The 23,050-nt window shown below is 43.1% G+C and overlaps 3 protein-coding genes across 3 annotated transcripts in view; 1 reads left to right on the top strand and 2 right to left on the bottom strand.

Annotated features, from left to right (window-relative positions):
- Window positions 1-3,051, bottom strand: part of LOC135550806 (leucine-rich repeat-containing protein 49-like) — a 55,027-nt gene extending 51,976 nt beyond the window's left edge. The window contains exons 1-6 of the mRNA XM_064981934.1: window positions 2,833-3,051; window positions 2,431-2,499; window positions 2,186-2,261; window positions 1,868-2,101; window positions 1,589-1,697; window positions 590-793 (exon numbers count right to left, since the gene is read on the bottom strand). Of these exons, the coding sequence (XP_064838006.1) occupies window positions 590-793; window positions 1,589-1,697; window positions 1,868-2,101; window positions 2,186-2,261; window positions 2,431-2,499; window positions 2,833-2,898 (758 nt within the window). The 5' untranslated portion in view covers window positions 2,899-3,051. The remainder of the gene's footprint in view (window positions 1-589; window positions 794-1,588; window positions 1,698-1,867; window positions 2,102-2,185; window positions 2,262-2,430; window positions 2,500-2,832) is intronic.
- Window positions 3,052-6,485: 3,434 nt separating this feature from the next.
- LOC135550793 (la-related protein 6-like) lies at window positions 6,486-13,163 on the top strand. Its single transcript, XM_064981909.1, has 3 exons — window positions 6,486-7,231; window positions 10,147-10,345; window positions 10,963-13,163. Exons 1-3 carry the CDS (start codon window positions 6,501-6,503, stop codon window positions 12,079-12,081), a joined length of 2,049 nt encoding a protein of 682 aa, XP_064837981.1. The 5' UTR covers window positions 6,486-6,500; the 3' UTR covers window positions 12,082-13,163.
- Window positions 13,164-16,109: 2,946 nt separating this feature from the next.
- LOC135550800 (TM2 domain-containing protein 3-like) lies at window positions 16,110-23,033 on the bottom strand. Its single transcript, XM_064981921.1, has 6 exons — window positions 22,870-23,033; window positions 22,449-22,541; window positions 22,165-22,325; window positions 21,848-22,022; window positions 19,156-19,231; window positions 16,110-17,826 (listed from the first exon to the last, which is right to left on the bottom strand). Exons 1-6 carry the CDS (start codon window positions 22,973-22,975, stop codon window positions 17,661-17,663), a joined length of 777 nt encoding a protein of 258 aa, XP_064837993.1. The 5' UTR covers window positions 22,976-23,033; the 3' UTR covers window positions 16,110-17,660.
- Window positions 23,034-23,050: the final 17 nt, after the last annotated feature.

Genomic DNA, 23,050 nt, shown 5'->3' with positions numbered 1-23,050 from the left:
AAAAGCAGGATATGCATATCCCTACGGTAACATCTTTATAAATGTAAAGAAAAATCCAACCCAAAAAGACAGCATAAAAAGTTTTTCATCTGAGCCGGCCGACACAGGGAGACCCATGGGGCGGCGCACAATTGGCCCAGCATCGTCCAGGTTAGGGGGAGGGTTTGGCCAGCAGGGATGTCCTTGTCCCATCGCACTCTAGCAACTCCTGTGATGGGACCTGTGGCGCATGCACGCTGACACGGTAGCCAGGTGTACAGTGTTTCCTCCGAAACATTGGTGTGGCTGGCTTCCGGGTTATGAAGGCATTGTGTCAAGAAGCAACGCGGCTTGGTTGGGTTGTGTTTCGGAGGACACACGGCTCTCAACCTTCACCTCTCCCGAGTCTGTATGGGAGTTGCAGCGATGAGACAAGACTGTAACTACCAATTGGACACCACGAAATTGGGGAGAAAAAGGGGTCAAATAAAAAAAAAATTAAAAAAGTGTTTTCATCTGTCCTTGAAACAATGCACTGTAAAAGCACCAAAATGATTGGGAGTTCCTATCCTATTGTTCTGTTTGTATGCTTGAGAAACATAACACAAACCTGTTCTTGCCCAGCATAAGCACTCTGAGAGAGGCCAGGGCTGAGATGCCAGACATCTGGGAGATGTGGTTGTCATACAGGTCTAGGAAGGCCAGGTGCCGCAGATGAGACAGATTGTGGATGTGCGTGATGAGGTTGTGCTGACAGTTAAGCAGCCGCAGCCTACCCATGCCCTCCAGCAGGGGACACTCCTCCAGACCACGCCTGACACACAAAACGCAAAAGCATTGTCAACAACACCACTCTGTGAGAGGATGACCCTGTATTATCTTGTTATGATGCAGAGGGGAGAGGGCTCACAGTAAAAAAGGTACAAGCCACCTGATACCACACTGTCTGCCTTCCAACACTGGCACACAGGGTTCAGGAGATCTCAATATTCTAAGTGGATGAGGCTATGGATATGGTTTATTGTTGACTAGTCTCTGCTGAGTCCCCAACAAACAAATGATCCGGATTTCAGGGGAAATGGAAAGAGAGCCTGTGACAGGACTTCCGCTTTTGGATGTTAACAAGGCCATGTTCAGTTGCCAAACGTTCTCGAACGTTGCAGATAGAAATGACATGAATAGAGCCGATGTGATTCCTTATTCTACATATTAGAGATGCAAGTTTGATCTACATAGCCTATTTCTATCTGAATATTCCAGAATATTCCAAAATGTTCATTCCTGCGGAACATGCCCGGCGACACTCCATCTTAACTCCTCCTCCAAATTTACTGGATTGTTTGAACAGTGCAGAAGAGAACTTCCCCGGCAGTTTTTTCCCCCCTTCTCATCAAGACCAGTATGTAGAGGATCTAGTTTCAGGCATTTCTTTTACGCCTGCAAAGTTGACATGTACTGTCAGAGGGCAGGATAATCTTTATGAGGGACTTTGCTGCACCCTACTGGTGAGTCCAATCAATTACAAACTTGGCATTCCATTGTAGGACAGTGTACTGAGAAGCTCAACATAGACCACTGAACAAACAAAGCCATGAGTGTTTTAGCCTACCTGTCCAAATCTAGTCGCTCAGGACTCAAAGCACAGTCATCACGGGAACGAAAGGCAATTGGAAAACTTGAGGGAGAATTCTCACTCAATGATATGGCATCACCTGGTCCTGTTACAAAGACACATTTGTTCAGAAAAGCATCAGGTTTTACATGTCCAGAAGTATTTAACTTGAGCACAGAGCAGAATGTTCCATTAGACTGACTTTGATCCATGACAAAAAGCAGGGGGGCTGGCATTGTTGAAGAGAGGGGGAGGATCCTGAGTGCAGTCACTCACCAGTTGGCAGGGTGAGGGGTGAGGTACTGTGGGAGTTGATGGCCCCTGCACTGTTTGTTGCTCTCCTAGGCTTCACTCTGTGTGGCTGTGGCCCCAGGTCACCAGTCAGTCCACTGGGTAGAGCAGCAGCAGGGGGTAGGAGGGGACGCTCAGGGCCCATAAACTCACTGACAAACGCCAGCACAGGGGTGTGGAGAGGCCTGCCGCCGCCACTGTCTGCATTAAGCCTGCTGTCTGGAGAGAAAGTAAATGGTGAGACAGAGAAGACGAGGACAGGTAAGAGACTGTCACGGTATCTTGTAACTTAGGTGGTAGTACCTTGTCTTGGTGGATTCATTTTCATGGTGTCCATGTTTATCCCGTTTGTAAAGTCTTTAGACCATCGGACGTCCAGCTGTCAAATGAAACATTTAATGAATTAGAAATATATAATTATGATAATTAAAGGGCACTCAAGACATAATGTCATGCTTTCCATGTTCATGCATTGTCTCATTAAAATAGTATAATTTGGGGAATGGGGACACTCCTCACTGTGGATCTATCTACAAAGGCAAACTCACTGGTCTCTGAACATTTCTCTCTGGTATTTGAGAGTTCACTGCTGTAAAGTGCAGTTTATAGCTGTTGACCTGGGGGAATGACAGAAAAAGATGAGGCAACTTAAGACTGACAATTGTAACAATAGACGAACAACAACTAAGCCAAGAGTCCACTATATGGTTACTTTTCTCTCTAGACAGCAGGCTTAATGCAGCAGGCTTGATAATATTCATGCATTTGTGGAGCAACAACATGCAACCCAGCCACTGTAACATCAGCTAGATAGATAGCAATCTTGCTAATTTATATGACTGTTACAGAGTTGCATTAGCTTTCTGGATAAGCTAGCTAGCATGCTAACTCTTTCCTAATAAAGACAGAGAGAAAGTAAAGATTATTTATTTTGGACACATCGTTCTTACCGTGGGAGAAAGACACCTTCCTGTAATGGCTGTATTGTTGTTGGTCTGCTGTCTTTGTGGCCGCATTTCTGCTAGTGTTACAACGTTGCTAGTCAGCTTGCTATAATGTGGCTAATTAACCAGTTGTGTTGTTTAACGTCAATGCTAATTATTTTAAAATGTATTGTTGTGAACTGATGCTACAATGTAAAAATGGCTCATCATGTCACTGACACAGCACTAACTTCGCTGGCAACGCCCATCGTTTCTATGGAAACGAAAACACTTCTAACTTGGTTACACTACATCCTGTCTCAATATAAGTAATCCCGCCAACAACCCTAAAAATGAAAGGTTCCGCTTGTAGAATTGCCGGTAGAATATGAATAGAATGGAATAGATCATTATTGTTAATTTGGTTAGGACTGAAAATCCAACTTCTGCCTAATCGACTTTTTACATGTCTTCTACTCTGCATTCCACTATACGGTTCTACCTTGAGCTAAAGCCTAGGTATTAGGTTAACGTTACCTGTTATCAAGTCTCAGGCAAGGTTATCACCTTCTCCGCAATAACTCCAGTTTATAGGAATCACTGACCAAATCTGGGTCACACCACCAATTTGACAAGAATGTGTTAGCCTGCTGAGCTAAACCCTAGGTCTCTGTTTTAGGCAAGGTTAGGCTATCACGCACCTAACCGCCTCCATTATTAATTTGTATGAGCAATACAAGTAAGGAAGTAATCCAAAGACATATTTCATAGCCGTGTCCTCTTACACTATTAGTGATGCACTCATAAACACTTTTTAAAAGAAAAAACTCTCCACTGGTGACCCTCTCATTGTTATAAAGCATTGGTTACACTGTCTCTCAACTCGAAAGGATAAGAACTAGGAATGGACTCTCACTCAGACCCATCAAAGCGACATCCCACACACATGCTCATCACAAGGATATATTAATATATTCATAAAACTGACACATTTGTGGGAGATAATGTTGTAATCTTTTGTGACAAGCAGATAATGGAATGCTCTGTATAAATGACAGCTCTTCCACAATTGACCTAGCTACTTCTGTTGTGACACAATGTCACTTTTGTAATAATTTCTTTACCACATACAGAACAAATAATGGTCAGTATACTTCAGAGATAATTGTCCCACATCAAAGCATATAATTATGGTTCTGCAGTCAATCACTTCTGCAGGCATTTTATAAGGGCATGATGAAGTGGATTATATGAATGTGATATATATCTCACAATTGCCAATAAAAAACATGCCGCTAAGACACAGGGATCAATGTAAATTGTCTGTCGTTATGTATTATGCTCTGTATAAATGCTCTGTATAAATGACAGCTCTTCCACAATTGACCTAGCTACTTCTGTTGTGACACAATGTCACTTTTGTAATCATTTCTTTACCACATACAGAACAAATAATGGTCAGTATACTTCAGAGATAATTGTCCCACATCAAAGCATATAATTATGGTTCTGCAGTCAATCACTTCTGCAGGCATTTTATAAGGGCATGATGAAGTGGATTATATGAATGTGATATATATCTCACAATTGCCAATAAAAAACATGCCGCTAAGACACAGGGATCAATGTAAATTGTCTGTCGTTATGTATTATGCATGGGGACTTGGCCAGTCAGAGCTCTCTGGGGTACAGAGGTCTATAAATATCTTGTCTGGCTCAGAATGAGGGAGTGATGTGGAGCAGAAGTAAAATGCTGCACTCATCTGAAATCAGGAGATAATTTTTATATTATGGTTCTGCAGTCAATCAATAAGGGCAAGTGGATTATATGAATGTGATATATATCTAAATGGTCTGTCGTTATGTATTATGCATGGGGACTTGGCCAGTCAGGCTCTACAAGGTCTATAAATCGAAAAACATACGATCTAGCATCATTTAGAGAGTAATAGAATCCTGAATAAGACAAAAGAAAGAAACATTGTATTTTTTGTTGGCGATAAAACTAAGCAAACCCTTCAATATGAGTAGTGAGTTATATACTGTAAGTTACAGCACAGAGCATTTACAGACTATGAACAATAGAGATTTTCTGTCAAAGAAAGGTGCTGGAGTCTGGACCCACAGTGTCAGTTTGTTCCACATACAGTAATAGCTGACGTACATGTATGAATGGATGAGAAACACACACCTTCTGACAGTCACCTAGGACAGACTCACAAAGGATTCTCTATTATCACCAGGGTATGTATATTTACAAAGACATACATGCATATTTTCCTTCAACTTTACTCCAAACATCTTTCATTCAAGGCAGGATTGCCCAATCATGTATCAGATGATTTCGGAAAGATTGCATCACATTCACAAGCTCAAAAAGCAAAATGTTTCACAATGTTCCTAAGAATCTCATGACTACTGATTGATATACTTCCCTTCAGATTCTTCACAATTGGGACACAGGAAAAACACATATCAAATATAACTAAAGTGTAGATGTTAAATTAAACCTTGTAAAAACAGAATAATAAAGCAATTGTTCAGCTTTCTCTATCCAGATGTCCAGAATGGACAAAATCATACAGACAAAGAAATGTGTACATTTAAAATAAACCAACATATGTAAGATGCTTTGTAGGATTACAAATTAACAAATTAACAACCTTGTTGTTGAATGTTAAGTACAGGCGAATGGTGGTCACAATTGCATTCAGTCTGGACAAAGAGGAAATACCAGCTCTGCTCTGATCAAGAGACGGGTGCTCATTTTAACTCAGCTCAGTTTACAGCAATCAGCTTACTCCTGCCAAAGGTGTCCCAAATGGCAGCCTATTCCCTATGGGCCCTGGTTAATTGTAGTGCACTTTAAATGGAATATGGTGCCATTTGGGGTGCAACTTATGTCTCTATTGGGGCTGTTTCCTGCTGCAGACACCTGACAGATAAGCTGTTGAGGGGGATGTTGGAACATCTTCCTGCAGGGCCATTATCTGATTGATGTCTGCTCCTGGCTTGTGGCACTGGGAGGTACAGCACTGCTGCTGCAGGACATGTGGTTCAGAGTATGAGTCAGTCCACCAGCTGTACAACTCTTGCCAACAGGGTGGAGAAAACATCAAGTCATCTCAGGCCTGGCAACTGTATTAGCAATGGTGTAGCAGTTGTGGTGTGGGTGATGATTTACGAGTCCATGTAGGATATGATACACACCTACAATTAAAAACAGTCAGCGAGTGTCATACGCGGTGCACTGAAGGTTTGGGCCAATGGGGTATAGGTTTGGAGATAACAGATCATGAATTGGATTATGGAAATCCTGACATCTTCAAAACTGTGTTAATAATTTTGTTGCAAAGGGCTATTTTATTATAGGCATACACAATCTAAAATAAAGTTAAAAAGTAAAAGCCACTGCTGACAGTAATGCTTCATGACACTATATACTCTGGTGTCGTTTATTTGTGTCCTTCCCCATAGCAAATCCCTCAACAACCCCTGCGGTCTAATGCTAAAAGCCTATTATCCAATTTGCAGGTTCTGAGAAATGGGTCAGCCTTCATGATTGGTGCATTGCAATTTCCCCAATTGCATAACAGCACGTGGCATTTACTCTTCAACATCCCCTTATTTAGGACACGTGTGAAATAGCAGCCATTGTTTACTAGAAATAGTGACGAAGGGGAAAATACACAAAAATGCAAACATTGGTAAACGCATTTATCCGTTGTCTCTATTTTCTCCTCCCTCCCTCTTGGCTTCATCTTGGAGTTTGCTGGTGGATTGGGGATGAGTGCGGAAAGATGACATGGCCCAATCCCAGAGCGCGTTTCAAAAGCAGAACGCTTCTTACATATCAGGAAGTAACCTTACAAGACGGCTCCATCCCCTCGGTCTCCCCGGTTCCTAGCTGCGTCTCGCTAGCTGCTAGCTCCACGCCACCCCAGGGTTCTCCGTGGGGTAGAATTTGGGGGCTCTGGCAAGCTGTGGAGCGCATCTTCGGGGCTTCCTTGGCCATCCACCGGTGTGGGTGTCAAAAGCGTCGAGGTGTGTGTGCCCCGTATTCTTGCGACTTCAATTGTTGTATTACAGGGAATAAATGCTTTCATGAAAGCACTACCACTGGTGTAGCCGAGGAGGAAGTGAACGAACCGGGAGAAAACTCATTTATTTCGGGTAAAATGACGAGTGCCACCATGGAGTTTCAGAAACATATCGAATCTGCATTAGGTTCGTCAGCGGGACGGGAAATCGACGAGGTAATAATTGTGGATCAACACCTGCAGGAGATGGGGACTCAAGTGATGATAACCGTGGCTATTCAAGCGGCAGACGACGAGGAACCAGAGGAGGAGGTGTCCTCAAACAATCTCGATTTCCTCGGAGGCAGCTGTAGTGAAGACGAATTTGGAAGACATGATAAATCCAGGTAAATGTTTTGTCTTGTAATGGCATGTCTGTCTGTATCCTCATTTCTAACGTTCCGATTTGATTGTTTGTTATTGGAATGAACCTTATGTATGCTAAAATACTGCATACTTTCATTTTTGTCGTTTCGTGATATTTCAATGTGAACTTCAATTCCACAGTGAAGAGTTATGGTAATTGCCAGACAGCTTCTAACCACCTGTGGACGGGAATTGTAATCCCATTGATGTAAAAAAGGCCGATTTGGATGGCACCTTTACACTCATTGCTCTAATTCCCCTGCGTCATCCCCTGCTTTCTCAACCTGGACTCAGACGTAACATACTGTAACGACCCTGGGTTTATAAGCGCGAATATCGACTCTGCCGCTCGTACAAGCTTTTGGGGCACAGTCGATAGCACGCTGGACTTCGGGCTAGAAGGTCGAGGGTTCGAGGCCTGCTCCCTGCCTGTTTCATTACAATAGTAAATGTAAATCCGGGGCACTCCAAATAGGTTCAGATGTTAAATTTCGTATGGTGCAGTATGTATTCATTTGTCGGATGTCCATCCATCTTGTATGATATGTTAGGAAATGCAGCAAAATCTGTGACAAGTTACGAATTCCACTTATATATATTTTTACACATTGTTGTGGCTAACGTTAGCTTGGTTAGAGAACACATTTTGTGTTGTAGAATCACGACTGCTTGTCCTGGGGTTACAATGCAAATGTGTACTGTTGGGGCTACTCGAGGACTGGCGTTTAAACACTGGGTTAAAGGGGAAGGGTTAGCACAGTATTAAGTAGTTGCTAAAGCTGTCCGTGATAATTCTAACAGGCAACATTTAGGTTGTTAGAGATTTGTCGACTAACCACGTTCGTTTTTTGCCTTAAAACCGCTTTTGGGCAAGGGGGCGCTATTTTCACGTCCGGATGAAAAGCGTGCCAAAAATAAACTGCCTGTTTCTCGGGCCCATAAGCTAGGATATGCATATAATTGATAACACTCCGAAGTTTCTAAAACTATTAAAATCATGTCTGTGTATAACAGCACTTATTTGGTAGCTGAAACCCCGAGGACAAACCATCCAGGATTATTTTGAGAACTGTTTTCTATGGGATACTAGATTTGAGGCATCTGGTTGCAGTTCATATGGCTTCCACTAGATGTTAAGTCTTTAGAAATTGGTTGATATTTTTCCTTTGAGAAATTAAGTAGCCCTTTCCTTTCTGGGTGTCGAGCCAAGTGGACTGTTTGGGGCACGGGACCCGGAACTCGCTCCACTTTCATTTTATCCGCTATTGAACACTGAATATACTGTCTTAAATTTGATCGATTATTTACGTTTTAAAATACCTGAAGTTGGATTAGGAAAGTTGTTTTGGACCAAGTTTACAGGTAACTTATTAGATCATTTGTAGTCATGTTGGGTGAGTTGGAACCGGTGTTTTTCTGAAACAAACGTGCCAAAGAAATTGACATTTTGGGGATATAACGATGGAATTTATCACACACAAGGACAATTTGTGATCTTTATGGGACATTTTGAAGTGCCAACAGAAGATGTTCAAAGGTAAGGCATGAATTATATAGTTATTTCTGAGTTGTCGCGCCTGGCGGGTTGAAATATGATTGTCATGTGTTTGTATGATGGGGTGCTGTCCTCAGTCGCATGGTTTGCTTTCGCCGTAAAGCCTTTTTGAAATCTGAGCTGGTGGCTGGATTAACAAGAAGTTAAGTTTTGTTTTGGTGTATTGCACTAGTGATTTTATGAAAGTTAAATATTTCTCATTTGAATTTCGTGCTCCGCAATTTCACCGGATGTTGTCAATGTTCCGCTAGCGGAACCTCTAGCCGTAACAGGTTTTAACTAACCGGTCTTAACCATACTAAATTGAGTGTTTGGATTTACATTTACTATGTTATGTCTAGTCTGAGACCAGGCTGGCTATTTTTGCCCTTGTAAATCCCTGTGACTGAGTGCTAATGTATGACTATGTGGTTGGTATGTTTAATTTAGGTAGTCTGAAATAAATTCATATTCTTAGCCAGGTCAGCCAATAGTCAGTCTTGCGGTGTTTCTCACTTGCAACAATGTTGCACTTGTTTAGGGGCATGGAACATTTTTAGTTTTCCCATGGTACTTTTGTAACCAGTGAACTACTCATTGATGCTCTTTGACCAGCTTATTATTGTGGCAGGAGAGAATCAGAAGTTAACAATTGGTCCCTTTACAGTGGTGTTGTGTGCGGGGGAGGTGTTGCGCCCACATATTTTGTTGAAGGGCTTCCCCTGACTTTAACACAGTGGGTTGGATGCTGCAATCATTACGTTGTCTGGGGTATTCGACTAGTGTCTTGCCTAGCCTGCGGGATGGGATCGCTGTGTGAGGAGGATGACTCATCGACACAGTAATGTCATTCAGACATTCACTCTTATTGCAGCTGGCAATGCTAGCCTGGCATACCTGTGCAATTTTTAAAGCCCTCTGTCAATAGAGCTTTGATTAAACCTTTGTTTTGGTGTGGCAGGCAGTAAATGAATACATTGTTTGATTTTGAAGTCTGGCTGATATGGTAAATAGCCCTGTCCCTGTGGGGGAGGCATGTAGTGTGGCGATGACTGTGCACTCTTCAGATGGAGAGGTCTTAGCAATTTCTGTTCATGTTGGCCGGGACACCCTGTGGTGTTGCGGTTCTGGCAGAGAGCAGTGTGACGGTCACACTGTGGTTAGGCAGCCTGTCACTACTGTCACAGGAAGAATCTGAAAATGAAATCTGAGGAAAGAGTCAAGATGGCAGATCTCCAGCAGCTCTTCTCAGCATGTTGCCATGGGTAATGGCTGAGGTTGTTTTGATCAGTTCTCCTGCCAAATCGGTTAAGCTCCTGCTTTGTGTCTCTGAACTGGCATGTTATCCATTATCTTTCTCAGTGGCGCTGGCACGAGTGGCGGTGAGCTGGAGGAGGAGAGCTGGCAGCCCCCAGACCCAGAGCTGACCCAGAAGCTGGTGGCCCAGATCGAGTACTACTTGTCGGATGAGAACCTGGAACACGATGCCTTCCTGCTCAAACATGTCCGACGCAACAAGCTGGGCTTCGTCAGTGTCAAACTGCTCACCTCCTTCAAGAAGGTAATGTTTGATCTCCTGCTGACAGTTTGGTGTCTGGATATTGAAATATCAATTGAATTCCTTGGGGGCTCATATAACTGAATGCAACAGCTGTTCCTAGTGTCAATATGGCAAGCTGTTGGTGCTCGGAAGTGCATTCTCACATGAGTTGGCGGCGGGAGCATCTGGTGTGAATGAGGCTCATACAGGCTCATTGATTTTGGCTGTTTACCTTTTCAGTTTACACTTCCAAGAAAAATATCTGTTTTTCTCCTCTACTGGTTTAATTTCTAATGTTCAGAGCTGCATGAATACTGTAATTGTTTTAGTTTCTAAGAGGAGCTAACAATAACAGCACATTTGTTGCTGTATTTACCAACAAAGTTTGAAATTCTAGGAACTGTTAAACAACACTTCAGTAGTAGCCAGTAACTTGATTTGCCTTTGTAGCTGTTGCTTACATAGAAATAATCTCATTCTAGATCTGTGGCTGCTCATGTTATCATACTGCCATCAGAACCATGGCTTTTTAGTTTTCAGGATGTATGAATAAACAAAGGAAGTTCTCATACAGGATACTGCCTGTAGAAGTACTGACTTTCGCTTCCGATTGTCTCTAACAGTTGTTTTCCTTCCAGGTGAAGCACTTGACGCGAGACTGGAGAACAACTGCATATGCTCTGCGCCACTCGACAATACTTGAGCTAAATGATGAGGGGCGCAAAGTGCGTCGCAGATCAACAGTGCCTGTGTTTGCCAGTGAGTCTCTGCCAAGCCGCATGCTACTACTCAGTGAGCTGCAGAGCTGGCCAGAGCTGGGTGTGGCGATGGAGGGTGGGGCTGGCGACGGGAGTGAGGGCGGCGCTACCCAACAGGAACAACTGATGAAGCTGCTGCTGAAAGCATTTGGAACATATGGAGCCATTGCCTCTGTGAGGGTGCTGAAGCTTGGCAAGGACCTGCCAGCCGACCTGAAGAAGCTGAGTTGCCGCTACACACAGCTGAGCACTGAGGAGTGTGCCATCGTGGAGTATGAGGAGGTGGAGGCTGCAGTCAAAGCCAACGAGGCTGTGGGCAGCGAGGAGGGGACAGGGTCTCTGGGGTTGAAGGTGGTCCTGATCGGCACCAAGCCTCCCAAGAAAAAGGTCCCCAAAGATCAGCGTCAGCGCGAGGAGGGAGTAGGAGGAATGAGGAAGAGCCACTCACTCAACAGCCGGGTACGGGAGCTTCAGTATCACGAAGACTCTGCCTGTAGCTCCTCAGAGACTGAGAGTAACCCCACCTCCCCCAGACTGGCCCGCAAATCCCGCTCTGTCAATAAGCTAAGTCCCACTGGAGGGGGTGCCACCTTCCAGAACAATCACCTGAGCCCGGCTGTGTCCCCACGCACCAGCCCCTGGTCGAGCCCCCGGGCCAGCCCATGCTCCCAACGTAAGTCTCCCCACTCCCATAAGTCTCCTTTGGCCAGTGAGGGTAGACTGAGCCCTGAGGCTGGGCGACGTTGGGCGGACTACTCCTCAGACAGCAGCCTGACGCCGTCCGGTAGCCCCTGGGTCCAGAGGCGCAGGCAGGTGGCCTCCCAGGAGAGCAGCCCAGTAGGGAGCCCCATGCTGGGTCGAAAGATCCAGGGCGCAGACGGGCTTCCGCCAGGTGTAATCCGTCTACCTCGTGGGCCTGATGGAACACGTGGTTTTCACTGTGGTGTGTCCATTGGTGTTGCTGAGAGGGGAGAGAAGACTGCTTCTACCCAAACCTGACACTCAGACCCCCTATGCCCCCAGTTCTAAAGCAGTACACTGAGTACAGCGATGAGATTTGGCCCAGTCCTTTGGCCACTACATTGACATTCTTCATCCCCCGCCCCACATTTGAATGGTCGTAGATTTGTTCTGTTTAATCGTTGTTTGGAGATTTGCCTGTCTTTGTTATACTTTTTATACAATATTGTTTAAAAACATGGTGACGCCTAATTTATGAATATTTAAGATACATTTTGAGTTTATTAAATTCAAAATGAAGTACTGTATTTGACACAAGTAATGGTATTTGTCACCTCCCATTGCTACCTAAGGTGTTGAGCATGGGGCGGGGTAGAGATTTACTTCAGTAACCCTATTTTACTTTTTATTGGAAAGTTTCCAGTGTCAGTCTTAGTGTGTAAAATCTCATTTTGTATGGATGGTGTGAACAGTGGTATGGGCACATGGTGTGGATATCACCATATGCCTTTTGCCATTTTTGTCTATTGATTATCTATTGAGACATTGAGTGTCTATTGAGTTTGCTCCTTAAACTGTGGCCATACTTTCCCTGCCAGAAGGTTGAACAGTTATCACATGGACAACTTTTTTTTTTTCTTAAATTTTATATTTTTTCCTGGATGCCTAACTTAAGCTTCCAAAGTAGGGGTTACTCTCCTAGCTCTGCAAAAAATGAAAAATATTAGAGGGGTCCTTCCTTGGCTGGAATCTGTTTCTATCAGTGTATAGCCTCTACCGAGTCCCCAACAACCTGGTTTTCAGGGGAAATGCAAAGAGCCTGATCAGACTTCTGCTTTTGGACGTTATCAAGACACCACTCCATCTTAACTCCTACACATTGGTTGAACAGTGTAGAAGAGAACCTCCCCTGACACTTTTTCTTGTCAAGACCAGTATATAGGGGATCTGGTTTCAGGTGTTACTTTTACGGGTTGGGTTAATCAGTGTGTAGCATGCTGGTAGTGGGGGATGCAATGTTCAGGTTTGAGTGTGCGAAATGGAGATGCTCTTGAACTCTTGACATCTGAGCTGGGGTAATGTGCATTTTCCTTATTGTACAAAATAAATCACAAATTGCATTTGGCTTGTGGCAACATTTTTCATTTACATTCGATTAGGAACATAGGAATGGGCAAGCCAATTCCGCTTAATGCAAGGTCAAGTGTTTCAGTTTCTAAGATTGATTGTGCAAGATTGAAATGAATACAAGTGGCTTATTGGCTGCATTCCACAATGATCCACTATCACATGAGATTGACTGCACAGATGAAGCGCATGAGCTGGAAGAAAGAGTGGACGTTAGTATCAATACCAGTCTTCTCTGTAAAATATGGGTAACAAATTTACAGATTGCAGTCAGATTTGATAAGCTATTATTCAGGTCTATTACATAGCTGGATCTAATTGGTATTACTGTGAAATTGCTTTCAAATGTTCCTTGCAACCACAAAGATCTGACGCAAATCCAGTATCTCATGCTGGGATGCTATGAAATCAGATGTGTGATCCAGCTTTAGCAAGATACAGATACTACATTTATCAACTTATTAATTACTGTATGACTATTGGAAGTTAGAACTACTCAGTTCCAGTTCATATAAGATAATTGGTCCACTGAAATAAATTCATTAGGCCCTAATGTATGAATTTCATGTGACTGGGAATACAGATATGCGTCTGGTCACAATTTAAATTTTTTTTAAAGTAGTGTGGATCAGAGAACCATTCAGTATCTGATGTGACCACCATTTCCCATGCAGAGTTGATTAGGCTGTTGATTGTGGAATATTGTCCCAATCCTCTTCAAGGCTGTGTGAAATTGCTGTATATTGGTGAGAATTTCAATGCGCTGTTGTACACCAATCCAGAGCATCCCAAACATGCTCAATTGGTGACCATGCCTGAGTATACATGCCATGGTAGAAATTGACATTTTCAGCTTCTAGGAATTGTATACCTCCCACACAGTTTACCGAAACCCTTCAATGGATTCTTCCAGGTTAATTCTGACATCCATCTATATAACACAAGACACTGCAATAACCTTCACCCTCCCCACTGCCACACATCACATAGTTAATTCTCCATCAGATACAGAGGTCCCATACTCTGGAATTCTAATCTTCATCATTGCCAAAACCTTATCCGGTCAGCCTGATGAACCAAACTACCCAATAATCCCTCCATGTCGCCTCACTCACATAATCACGTTTTGTCTTGTTTACTGAGTATATAGTATGTGCAATTATAATTCTTATGCTTTGCTTAACTGATTGAACAAACTTTTACTTATTGGTGTGGTTTTTATAAGCCCTTTTGGGCTTCTAACCTTACCTGCACACCATTTTTTTTTACCTGTTATCAGTACTGTTTTGTCTTTCACTTTTCTTTGGTGCAAAAAAAAACAAAAACTAAAAGCTACAGATCCTTGCGTTATCATGCTGAAACATGAGGTGATGGCGGCGGATGAATGGTGTGACAATGGGCCTCAGGATCTCTTCGTGGTATCTCTGTGCATTCAAATTGCCATAGATAAGATGCAATTGTGTTGTCCAGCCATACCCCACTAACACCATGAGGCACTCTGTTCACAACGCTGACATCAGTAAACGGCTGGCCCACACGACACTATACACGTGGTCTGCAGTGGAGGCCTATTGGACGTACTTCCAAATCTCTAATATGACATTGGAGACTGCTTATGGTAGAGAAATGAAACTTAAATTATCTGGCAACAGCTCTCGTGGACATTCCTGCAGTCAGCATGTCAATTGCACGTTCCTTCAAAAATTGTTGCATTGTGTTGTGACAACTTCACATTTTAGTGGCCTTTTGTCGCCTGCACAAGGCACACCTGTGTAATGATCATGGTATTTAAGTAGCTTCTTGATATGCCACACCTGTCAGGTGGAGAAATGCTTACTAACAAGGATGTAAACATTTGTGCACAAAATTTGATAGACACAAGCTTTTTGTGCTTGGAAAATTTCTGGGATTCTTTTATTTCAGCTCATGAAACATGGGATCAACACTTTACATGTTGCATTTATTTTTGTTCAGTGTACTGTATAACATCCTAGGAATCAGCCTATTGCTGTTGCTGGGAGATCCAGTGAAATGCCAAACTAATTGTTTCTTGCATAAGACAGGAATAAATGAATAGTCTGTCTTCATCACTCGCGATTAACAATTCTAAACTAATCATAGGGGATTTCACCACAATGAAAGTTGTGTTCTGATTCACTTAGGATTGTTGACTCTCAATGAATATGAACCTGCAAATGACTGTCCTATTACCTAAGAGAACTCACATGCTCATAGGAGTAATGATATTCACAATGTTTCCAAAAGTCAATTAACCCAGTAAGACTGCTTTAATTTAATTAAAGAATTACCCGGAAATCGGAAATGACTAGGTGATTATGGTGGTTCTATTGCTGTTGTATTTTAAGATGCTACTCGTTGAGATACGTCAGCCTCAACGAAGTGTTTGGTTAAAAATACATAACCCAAAATGAAACAATTTCTTACAGGTTGTATTCATGCTCAGTGAGATATGGCATAGTGAGGATGACTGGCATTTATTATTCTAACTGGGTAGCCTTGCCAGCCAAAATGTAGAGGTGGCGGTCAGTCAATTCAGCGCAAACAATGGGCCAAACACATTCTGTTGGAGGTGGTACATAACAGTAAGTGAGGAACTGGGGATGGGGAGTGTATGCAGATTAGCCAATGAGAAGCACTAACACATGCTAGCACCAATTGTTATATGGTGTATGTATTCACAACCATTAGTCAGTAAACTCTTGGTTTACGGCAGTGAGCTTATCTTTCTGTAGGCCTGTATTTCTGTATCCAACGGCACTGTCTCAAAGATGTGGCACGGCATTTTACTGTGTGAAAGAATGTAGAGGTGAAGTCTAGGTCAATCATCATGGAAATAACACCAGATGACTTTGTTTATTCAAGTATGCTTATAATACTAGACAATACTAACAGCAGGCTGAATACAATAAGGCACAAAGTTCAATAATATTTCACAAATTTAATATTTACAATTCTCAAACATTGTCATTACAGTGTTCCAAAAAAACAAATCCTACCTCCAGAACATGAACACATTTTCACCAGAAATATAGGTTACCAGTTTGTGCAGCACACATTCTCAAGCTCTGGATATGGGAGGCTACATATCGTAACCATTCGGGCTGGGTGATTAGCAATGAAGAAAAAAACCTGTTGTACAAGTTCTTTGAAAACTAGTACTAAAACCATCCTGAACCAGTTAGTGACCTAGTTGAAGCCTGCACAGCTTTACGAGAACAGATTGTGTGTTTTGGGCATGCAGAGCTGTAGCGCAATGCCATTGTAACAGTAGAACTTTAGACCGTCCCCTCGCCAGGGACCCTGTGCACACAACAACAGTCACCCACGAAGCATCATTACCCCTCGCTCCACAAAAGCCGCGGCCCTTGCAGAGCAAGGGGAATCACTACTTCAAGGCCTTAGAGCAAGTGACATAACCGATTGAAACGCTATTTAGCGCGCACCACTGCTGACTAGCTAGCCGTTTCACATCAGTTAACCCATATAATGCTGAAATCTGACATATGCATATTGGTGCACATCACAGAAGGTTGGTGGCGCCTTAATTGGGGAGGACGGGCTCATGGTAATGGCTGGAGCGGAATAGTATCAAATACATCAAAAACATGATTTCCATGCGTTTAATGCCGTTCCAGCCATTATTATGAGCCGTCCTCCCCTCAACAGCCTCCTGTGGTGCACATCCACAATGCAATAAATAGAAATACACAATATAAGCCCCAGCCATAATAACCATGTAATTTCCCCAAATCTGTATCCCAACCACATTTTCAACCAAGCAATCTGACATTCATGTTGCAATGTTACACTCCAAAGAAAATAACCGTTCAAGTACTCTTTTGCTGGTTGGTTTGCAGACAGATCACTGAAAGGTTGATCTGCTATCCACCAATGCACATTACCGTCCACCACACTTAGCAGGTGCCACATGCTTTTACAAAACCTACAGGGAAGAAACACTGCTTTTCTTCCAAGCACTTTTTGTTTCTGTTATCGGTATTATAATAAGTCCATTTTGTGTTCTGTAGTCATGGTTACTGGTCTCCTATGCATGACCATGGAGCACCATAGGTGGCCATTGTTACAATATAATTCCAAGCACTGCTCAACTGTCCCTACCTCCCATTCTCCAGTCAGTCCATATCAGCCTGACCAACTCTTATCACCATTAACCAAACAACTCCAAAACTATGCTCAGTGCAGCTTGTATTACAGTATATCAGTGAAGGACGCTTGGGCTTGATGATCTAGAGGTGGACCTGACAAGGCTGACCTTGAAGCTGCACTGGTGGCAGATGGGACTAGAAGTCAGTCTTTGCAGACAGTGGGAGTTTGGGCAAGCAGATGGTGTGATTATGGGATGGCATCTCCATGGAGTGGATCTTTACAGTCAGACAGTCTAAACTGAAATGGAGAGGGTATCAACCCTACAACCATCATGCCTGTGGAGTGGGCATCAATCACAGGTCTCAGATGTAGAGGGAGCCATCGGCTGGCCCCACATAGCCCGCTCCAATCAGCAGCACATCAATCAGGGTCCAGATGCCCAGGCCACCGAAACTGAACAGCTTGCCCAGACCCTCTCTCCACTGGCCTAGATAGAACCGGTCAGCCCCAAATCCACCTAGTGTAATGCTGTAGATAGAAACACAACAATAACACAACTGGAATTCTACTGGTAACAGTGAAGAGCATAGAAGACATGGACATCTAAGCGGGAAGGTGCACCATATTGAACGTCGGCCGTAAGCAGTAGACCACCTTCTTGGTGTTGACAAAGGGTGGCAAGTCAACGTGTACAATCGTCGGGAAATTAAAAGAAAATTACGGCTGATGTTCTGTTGTCAGAGGTGGTAGGACGGACACTTGCTGCTTTTAACCTTCATCACGGTTTGTTTTGTCCTTAAGAGATTTGAGTGATGAATAAGTCTTATTCTTTCAACCCAAGACTGTCAATTATTGGTAGTTCTGCTGGTTGATTCTGCTGCTACGATTGGATAGCATGCACTGCAGCACACATGCACCTGTGCTCTGGATGATTTGAGTATTGCAAGCCGTGCCAGACAGCAGTCCTGTGTGTACAGAATTGAAATCTATACCGAACCCAAGGAAAACACTGTACTTCTTGATTTCGTAAATCTCACAAATCTCAGTTTTGTAAGATACTGATTTAAAATGCTGTCCTATTTACACTTTGTAGTCAGTTTTGGCACCAAAATAAATGTTTCTGACTAATATCGATGCCACAAAAGCCGTTTTCAACCAGATAAACCATTTTTTTGTTTCAGCCTTCCTTTAATAAATCGTCTCCCCCCCCCGTGACGGTTGAGCTAACGTAGGCTAATACGATTAGCATGAGGTTGTAAGTAACAAAAAAGAAATCCCAGGACATAGACATATCTGATATGGGTAGAAAGCTTACATTCTTGTTAATCTAACTGCACTGTCCAATTTACAGTAGCTATTACAGTGAAATAATACCACACTACTGTTTGAGGAGAGTGCACAATTATGAACTTAGATGTATTAATAAAACAATTAGGCACATTTGGGGAGTCTTGATATAATATTTTGAACAGAAATGCAATGATTCATTGGATCAGTCTTAAACTTTGCACATACACTGCTGCCATCTAGTGGCAAAATCTGTGCCTGGGCTGGAATAATATATTATGGCCTTTGCCTTGCATTTCAAAGCTGGTAAAAAAACATTTTTTTTAATTCATATTTTCTTCTTTGTATTATCTTTAACCAGATCTAATGTGTTATATTCTCCTACATTCATTTCACTTTTCCACAAACTTCAAAGTGTTTAGTTTCAAATGGTATCAAGAACATACATCTCCTTGTTTCAGGTCCTGAGCAACAGTCAGTTAGATTTGGGTATATCATTTTAGGCAGAAATTGAAAAAAGGGGTCAGATCCTTAAGAGGTTTTGACAGTATGCTTGTGCAGGAGTTTTACCTGAGTGCCAGTGCTGTAGACCACTTGTACCCTCCTGTCCAGTTGCAGTACAAACGTTTCTGAAATACTCTTTTACCTGAACAAAAGACAGGCAGTATTACACTCCCCTCCATATGCATTTGGGCAGTATACACTCCCCTCCATACGCATTTGGGCAGTATACACGCCCCTCCATATGCATTTGAACAATGAAGCATTTGGTTCTATACTCCAGCATTTTAGATTTGAGATAGAATGTTTTATTTGAGGGTATTTTCATACATATTGGTCTTAAAGCACTTCCTGTAACTAGTCCCCCCATTTGAAGGAGTCATAAGTATTTGGATAAACTAACTTATAGTGTAGTCAAAAGTTTAGAATTTGGTTCCATATTCCTTGCACGCCAAAACTACATCAAGCTTGTGACTCAAACTGCATTTGGGGTTTGTTTTGCCCAATTGGAACTGAATGATGAATAATGTCTTGTGCCATTTGAATCACTTTTATTGTAAGTAAGAATAGAAGATGTTTCTGAACACTTCTACATTCATGTGGATGATAACTTGAGTATAGATAATCTTGAATCAATTATGAATAATGATGAGTGAGAAGGTTAGAGGCACAAAGAGCATACCCCCCAAAAAATACTATTCTCCCCAGATATTGGTAATGGTGAGAGTTTAGCATGTTTTGTTGTAGCCTCTGAATGCCATCTCACTCATTATTCATTCACGGTTTTTCTTAATAATAACATTATCAGGATTGTGTTTAGAAGTATCTTATCTACTCAGAAAGAAAATAATCATTCAGTTACTTTGACAAAATATAACCCAGAACACAACCAAAACTAACTGCAAATGCATTCGAGGGGTTTGTAGAGTCACAAGCTTGATGTAGTCATCGCGTGCAAGGAATATTGAACCAAATACTAAACATTTGACAAAATACTTACTTCACATGGGTGGGACTACATACATAATGTGCTTTAATTTCTAAATAGTCAAATATATGTATGAAAAGACCCTTAAATAAAAGGTGACATACTTCTGGACTGTTGCCTCATGAAACACTTGATCCTAAGTCCAAAATGCTGGAGTATATACACGGCTCAAAAAAAATAAAGGGAACATTTAAAACAATGTAACTACAAGTCAATAACACTTCTGTGAAATCAAACTGTCCACTTAGGAATCAACACTGATTGACAATAAATTTCACATGCTGTTGTGCAAATGGAATAGACAACAAACAGGTGGAAATTAGAGGCAATTAGCAAGACACCCCCAATAAAGGAGTGGTTCTGCAGGTGGTGACCACAGACCACTTCTCAGTTCCTATGGTTCCTGGCTGATGTTTTGGTCACTTTTGAATACTGGCGGTGCTTTCACTCTAGTGGTAGTATGAGACGGAGTCTACAACCCACACAAGTGGCTCAGGTAGTGCAGCTCATCCAGGATGGCACATCAATGCGAGGTGTGGCAAGAAGGTTTGCTGTGTCTGTCAGCGTAGTGTCCAGAGCATGGAAGAGCTACCAGGAGACAGGCCAGTACATCAGGAGACGTGGAGGTCGTCGTAAGAGGGCAACAACCCAGCAGCAGGACCGCTACCTCCGCCTTTGTGCAAGGAGGAGCACTGCCAGAGCCTTGCAAAATGACCTCCAGCAGGCCACAAATGTGCATGTGTCTGCTCAAACGGTCAGAAACAGACTCCATGAGGGTGGTATGAGGGCCCGACATCCACAGGTGGGGGTTGTGCTTACAGCTCAACACCGTGCAGGACGTTTGGCATTTGCCAGAGAACACCAAGATTGACGCCCTGTGCTCTTCACAGATGAAAGCAGGTTCACACTGAGCACGTGACAGAGTCTGGAGACGCCATAAAGAACGTTCTGCTGCCTGCAACATCCTGCAGCATGACCGGTTTGGCGGTGGATCAGTCATGGTGTGGGGTGGCATTTCTTTGGGGGGCCACACAGCCCTCCATGTGCTCGCCAGAGGTAGCCTGACTGCCATTAGGTACCGAGATGAAATCCTCAGACCCCTTGTGAGACCATATGCTGGTGCAGTTGGCCCTGGGTTCCTCCTAATGCAAGACAATGATAGACCTCATGTGGCTGGAGTGTGTCAGCAGTTCCTGCAAGAGGAAGGCATTGATGCTATGGAATGGCCCGCCGGTTCCCCAGACCTGAATCCAATTGAGCACATCTGGGACATCATGTCTCGCTCCATCCACCAACGCCACGTTGCGCCACAGACTGTCCAGGAGTTGGCGGATGCTATAGTCCAGGTCTCGGAGGAGACCATCCGCCACCTCATCAGGAGCATGCCCGGGCGTTGTAGGGAGGTCATACAGGCACTTGGAGGCCACACACACTACTGAGCCTCATTTTGACTTGTTTTAAGGACATTACATCAAAGTTGGATCAGCCTGTAGTGTGGTTTTCCACTTTAATTTTGAGTGTAACTCCAAATCCAGACCTCCATGGGTTGATAAATTGGATTTCCATTTATAATTTGTGTGATTTTGTTGTCCGCACATTCAACTATGTAAAGAAAATATTTAATAAGAATATTTCATTCATTCAGATCTAGGATGTGTTATTTTAGTGTTCCCTTTATTTTTTTGAGCAGTGTATAATAACTGTCCAAATACATATGGAGGGGTATGTATCTGAATAATAATGAACCAGACACACTGTACAGTAAGTGTATACCTAAGCAGTGTACGTGGTCCAGTACTTGGCAGGTGGCGTTGTAGCGTTTGCGAGGGCAGGCAACGGTCATACAGCTGGTTGAGTTGGAGCACCTGTACTGAGACAGGTCCAGCTGCCAGCAGAACTGGCACGTGATGGACAGGGAGAAGTTGGTCTGCTGCTTCCCCGACTCCACCTGCAAGCAGAGAAAAATAAACAGCATACTGAAGCATCAACAGCACAATGACAAAGTGCTACAGTTACATACTTTCTTTGTAAATGGAGCTCCTTGTTCTTTGTCAAGAACAATCTGTGTCCAACTGGCTTTCTGAACTCACTGTGCAGTGGACTCCTCTCTTGGCCTTGCAAGAGAAAGACGCTGGTTTGCCATAGCTACAGTTGTGATGATAGCTGCAGTTGAAGCAGTCAGCAGGCAGTCTGTTGCATTGACCCCCACTGGGGCAGTTGGCAGCATAGCCATCTGAATCAGTTGGAGATGCTGCAAAATAATTCACAAGATATGTTGTCCCATGGACCTCATTCAGTAACCTCATACCAAAGAGGCACTGTCAGTATCAACATGATAAAAACATCCCATGGATGGAGGCTGGGGAGATTTTACCAGATGGAGAAGGAACCACCGGGCTGGTGATGACCGGCTGAGCATCTCGGCTGTAAGGGGGCTCCTGGCCCAGGTGTGGGGAGCTCAGGTACCCTGGAAGACAGGAGTTGGCATATAAGGGGGAGGGTGTATCATGTAGTTAGCTGTTATAGCTAGCAAGCTAATAAACACAGCTTGCTGGAGCAATTGTACATTAGTTAGCTAGCTTGCCAGATAAAATACAGTAGGACCAGAATACAGTAAATTGGCTGTAGACTACCATTGTGTGGATACTAGCCATAAACTCTTGTTAACTAGCTAGCTAATGTAACGCGTTATGCCAGCTAACTAGCATCGGGGAGAGAAAAAACATAAATCACAGATGCCGTGCCCTGGTATATACAAATCCGCTATAGCATATGTTTTGTTACCATAGCCTTACCATTCACACATCGCAAACATAGATCCAAAATTAACAGTGTTGTGATTCCATGGGCTTTTAGGTAGCGTCTTCTCTCAAATGGCCAAATCTGATTGACGGTAGCCATTGTACCAACGTAAATCAACTTCAATCCCTTTCATAGCCCTGTGACCCGCCCATTTAAAGGGGACGTATGAATTTA

Source organism: Oncorhynchus masou, chromosome 1, assembly GCF_036934945.1.
Source record: "Oncorhynchus masou masou isolate Uvic2021 chromosome 1, UVic_Omas_1.1, whole genome shotgun sequence".
Classification (NCBI taxonomy): domain Eukaryota; kingdom Metazoa; phylum Chordata; class Actinopteri; order Salmoniformes; family Salmonidae; genus Oncorhynchus; species Oncorhynchus masou.
The sequence above is the reverse complement of the archived record's forward strand: the minus strand, read 5'-3'. Positions and strand labels throughout refer to the sequence as shown.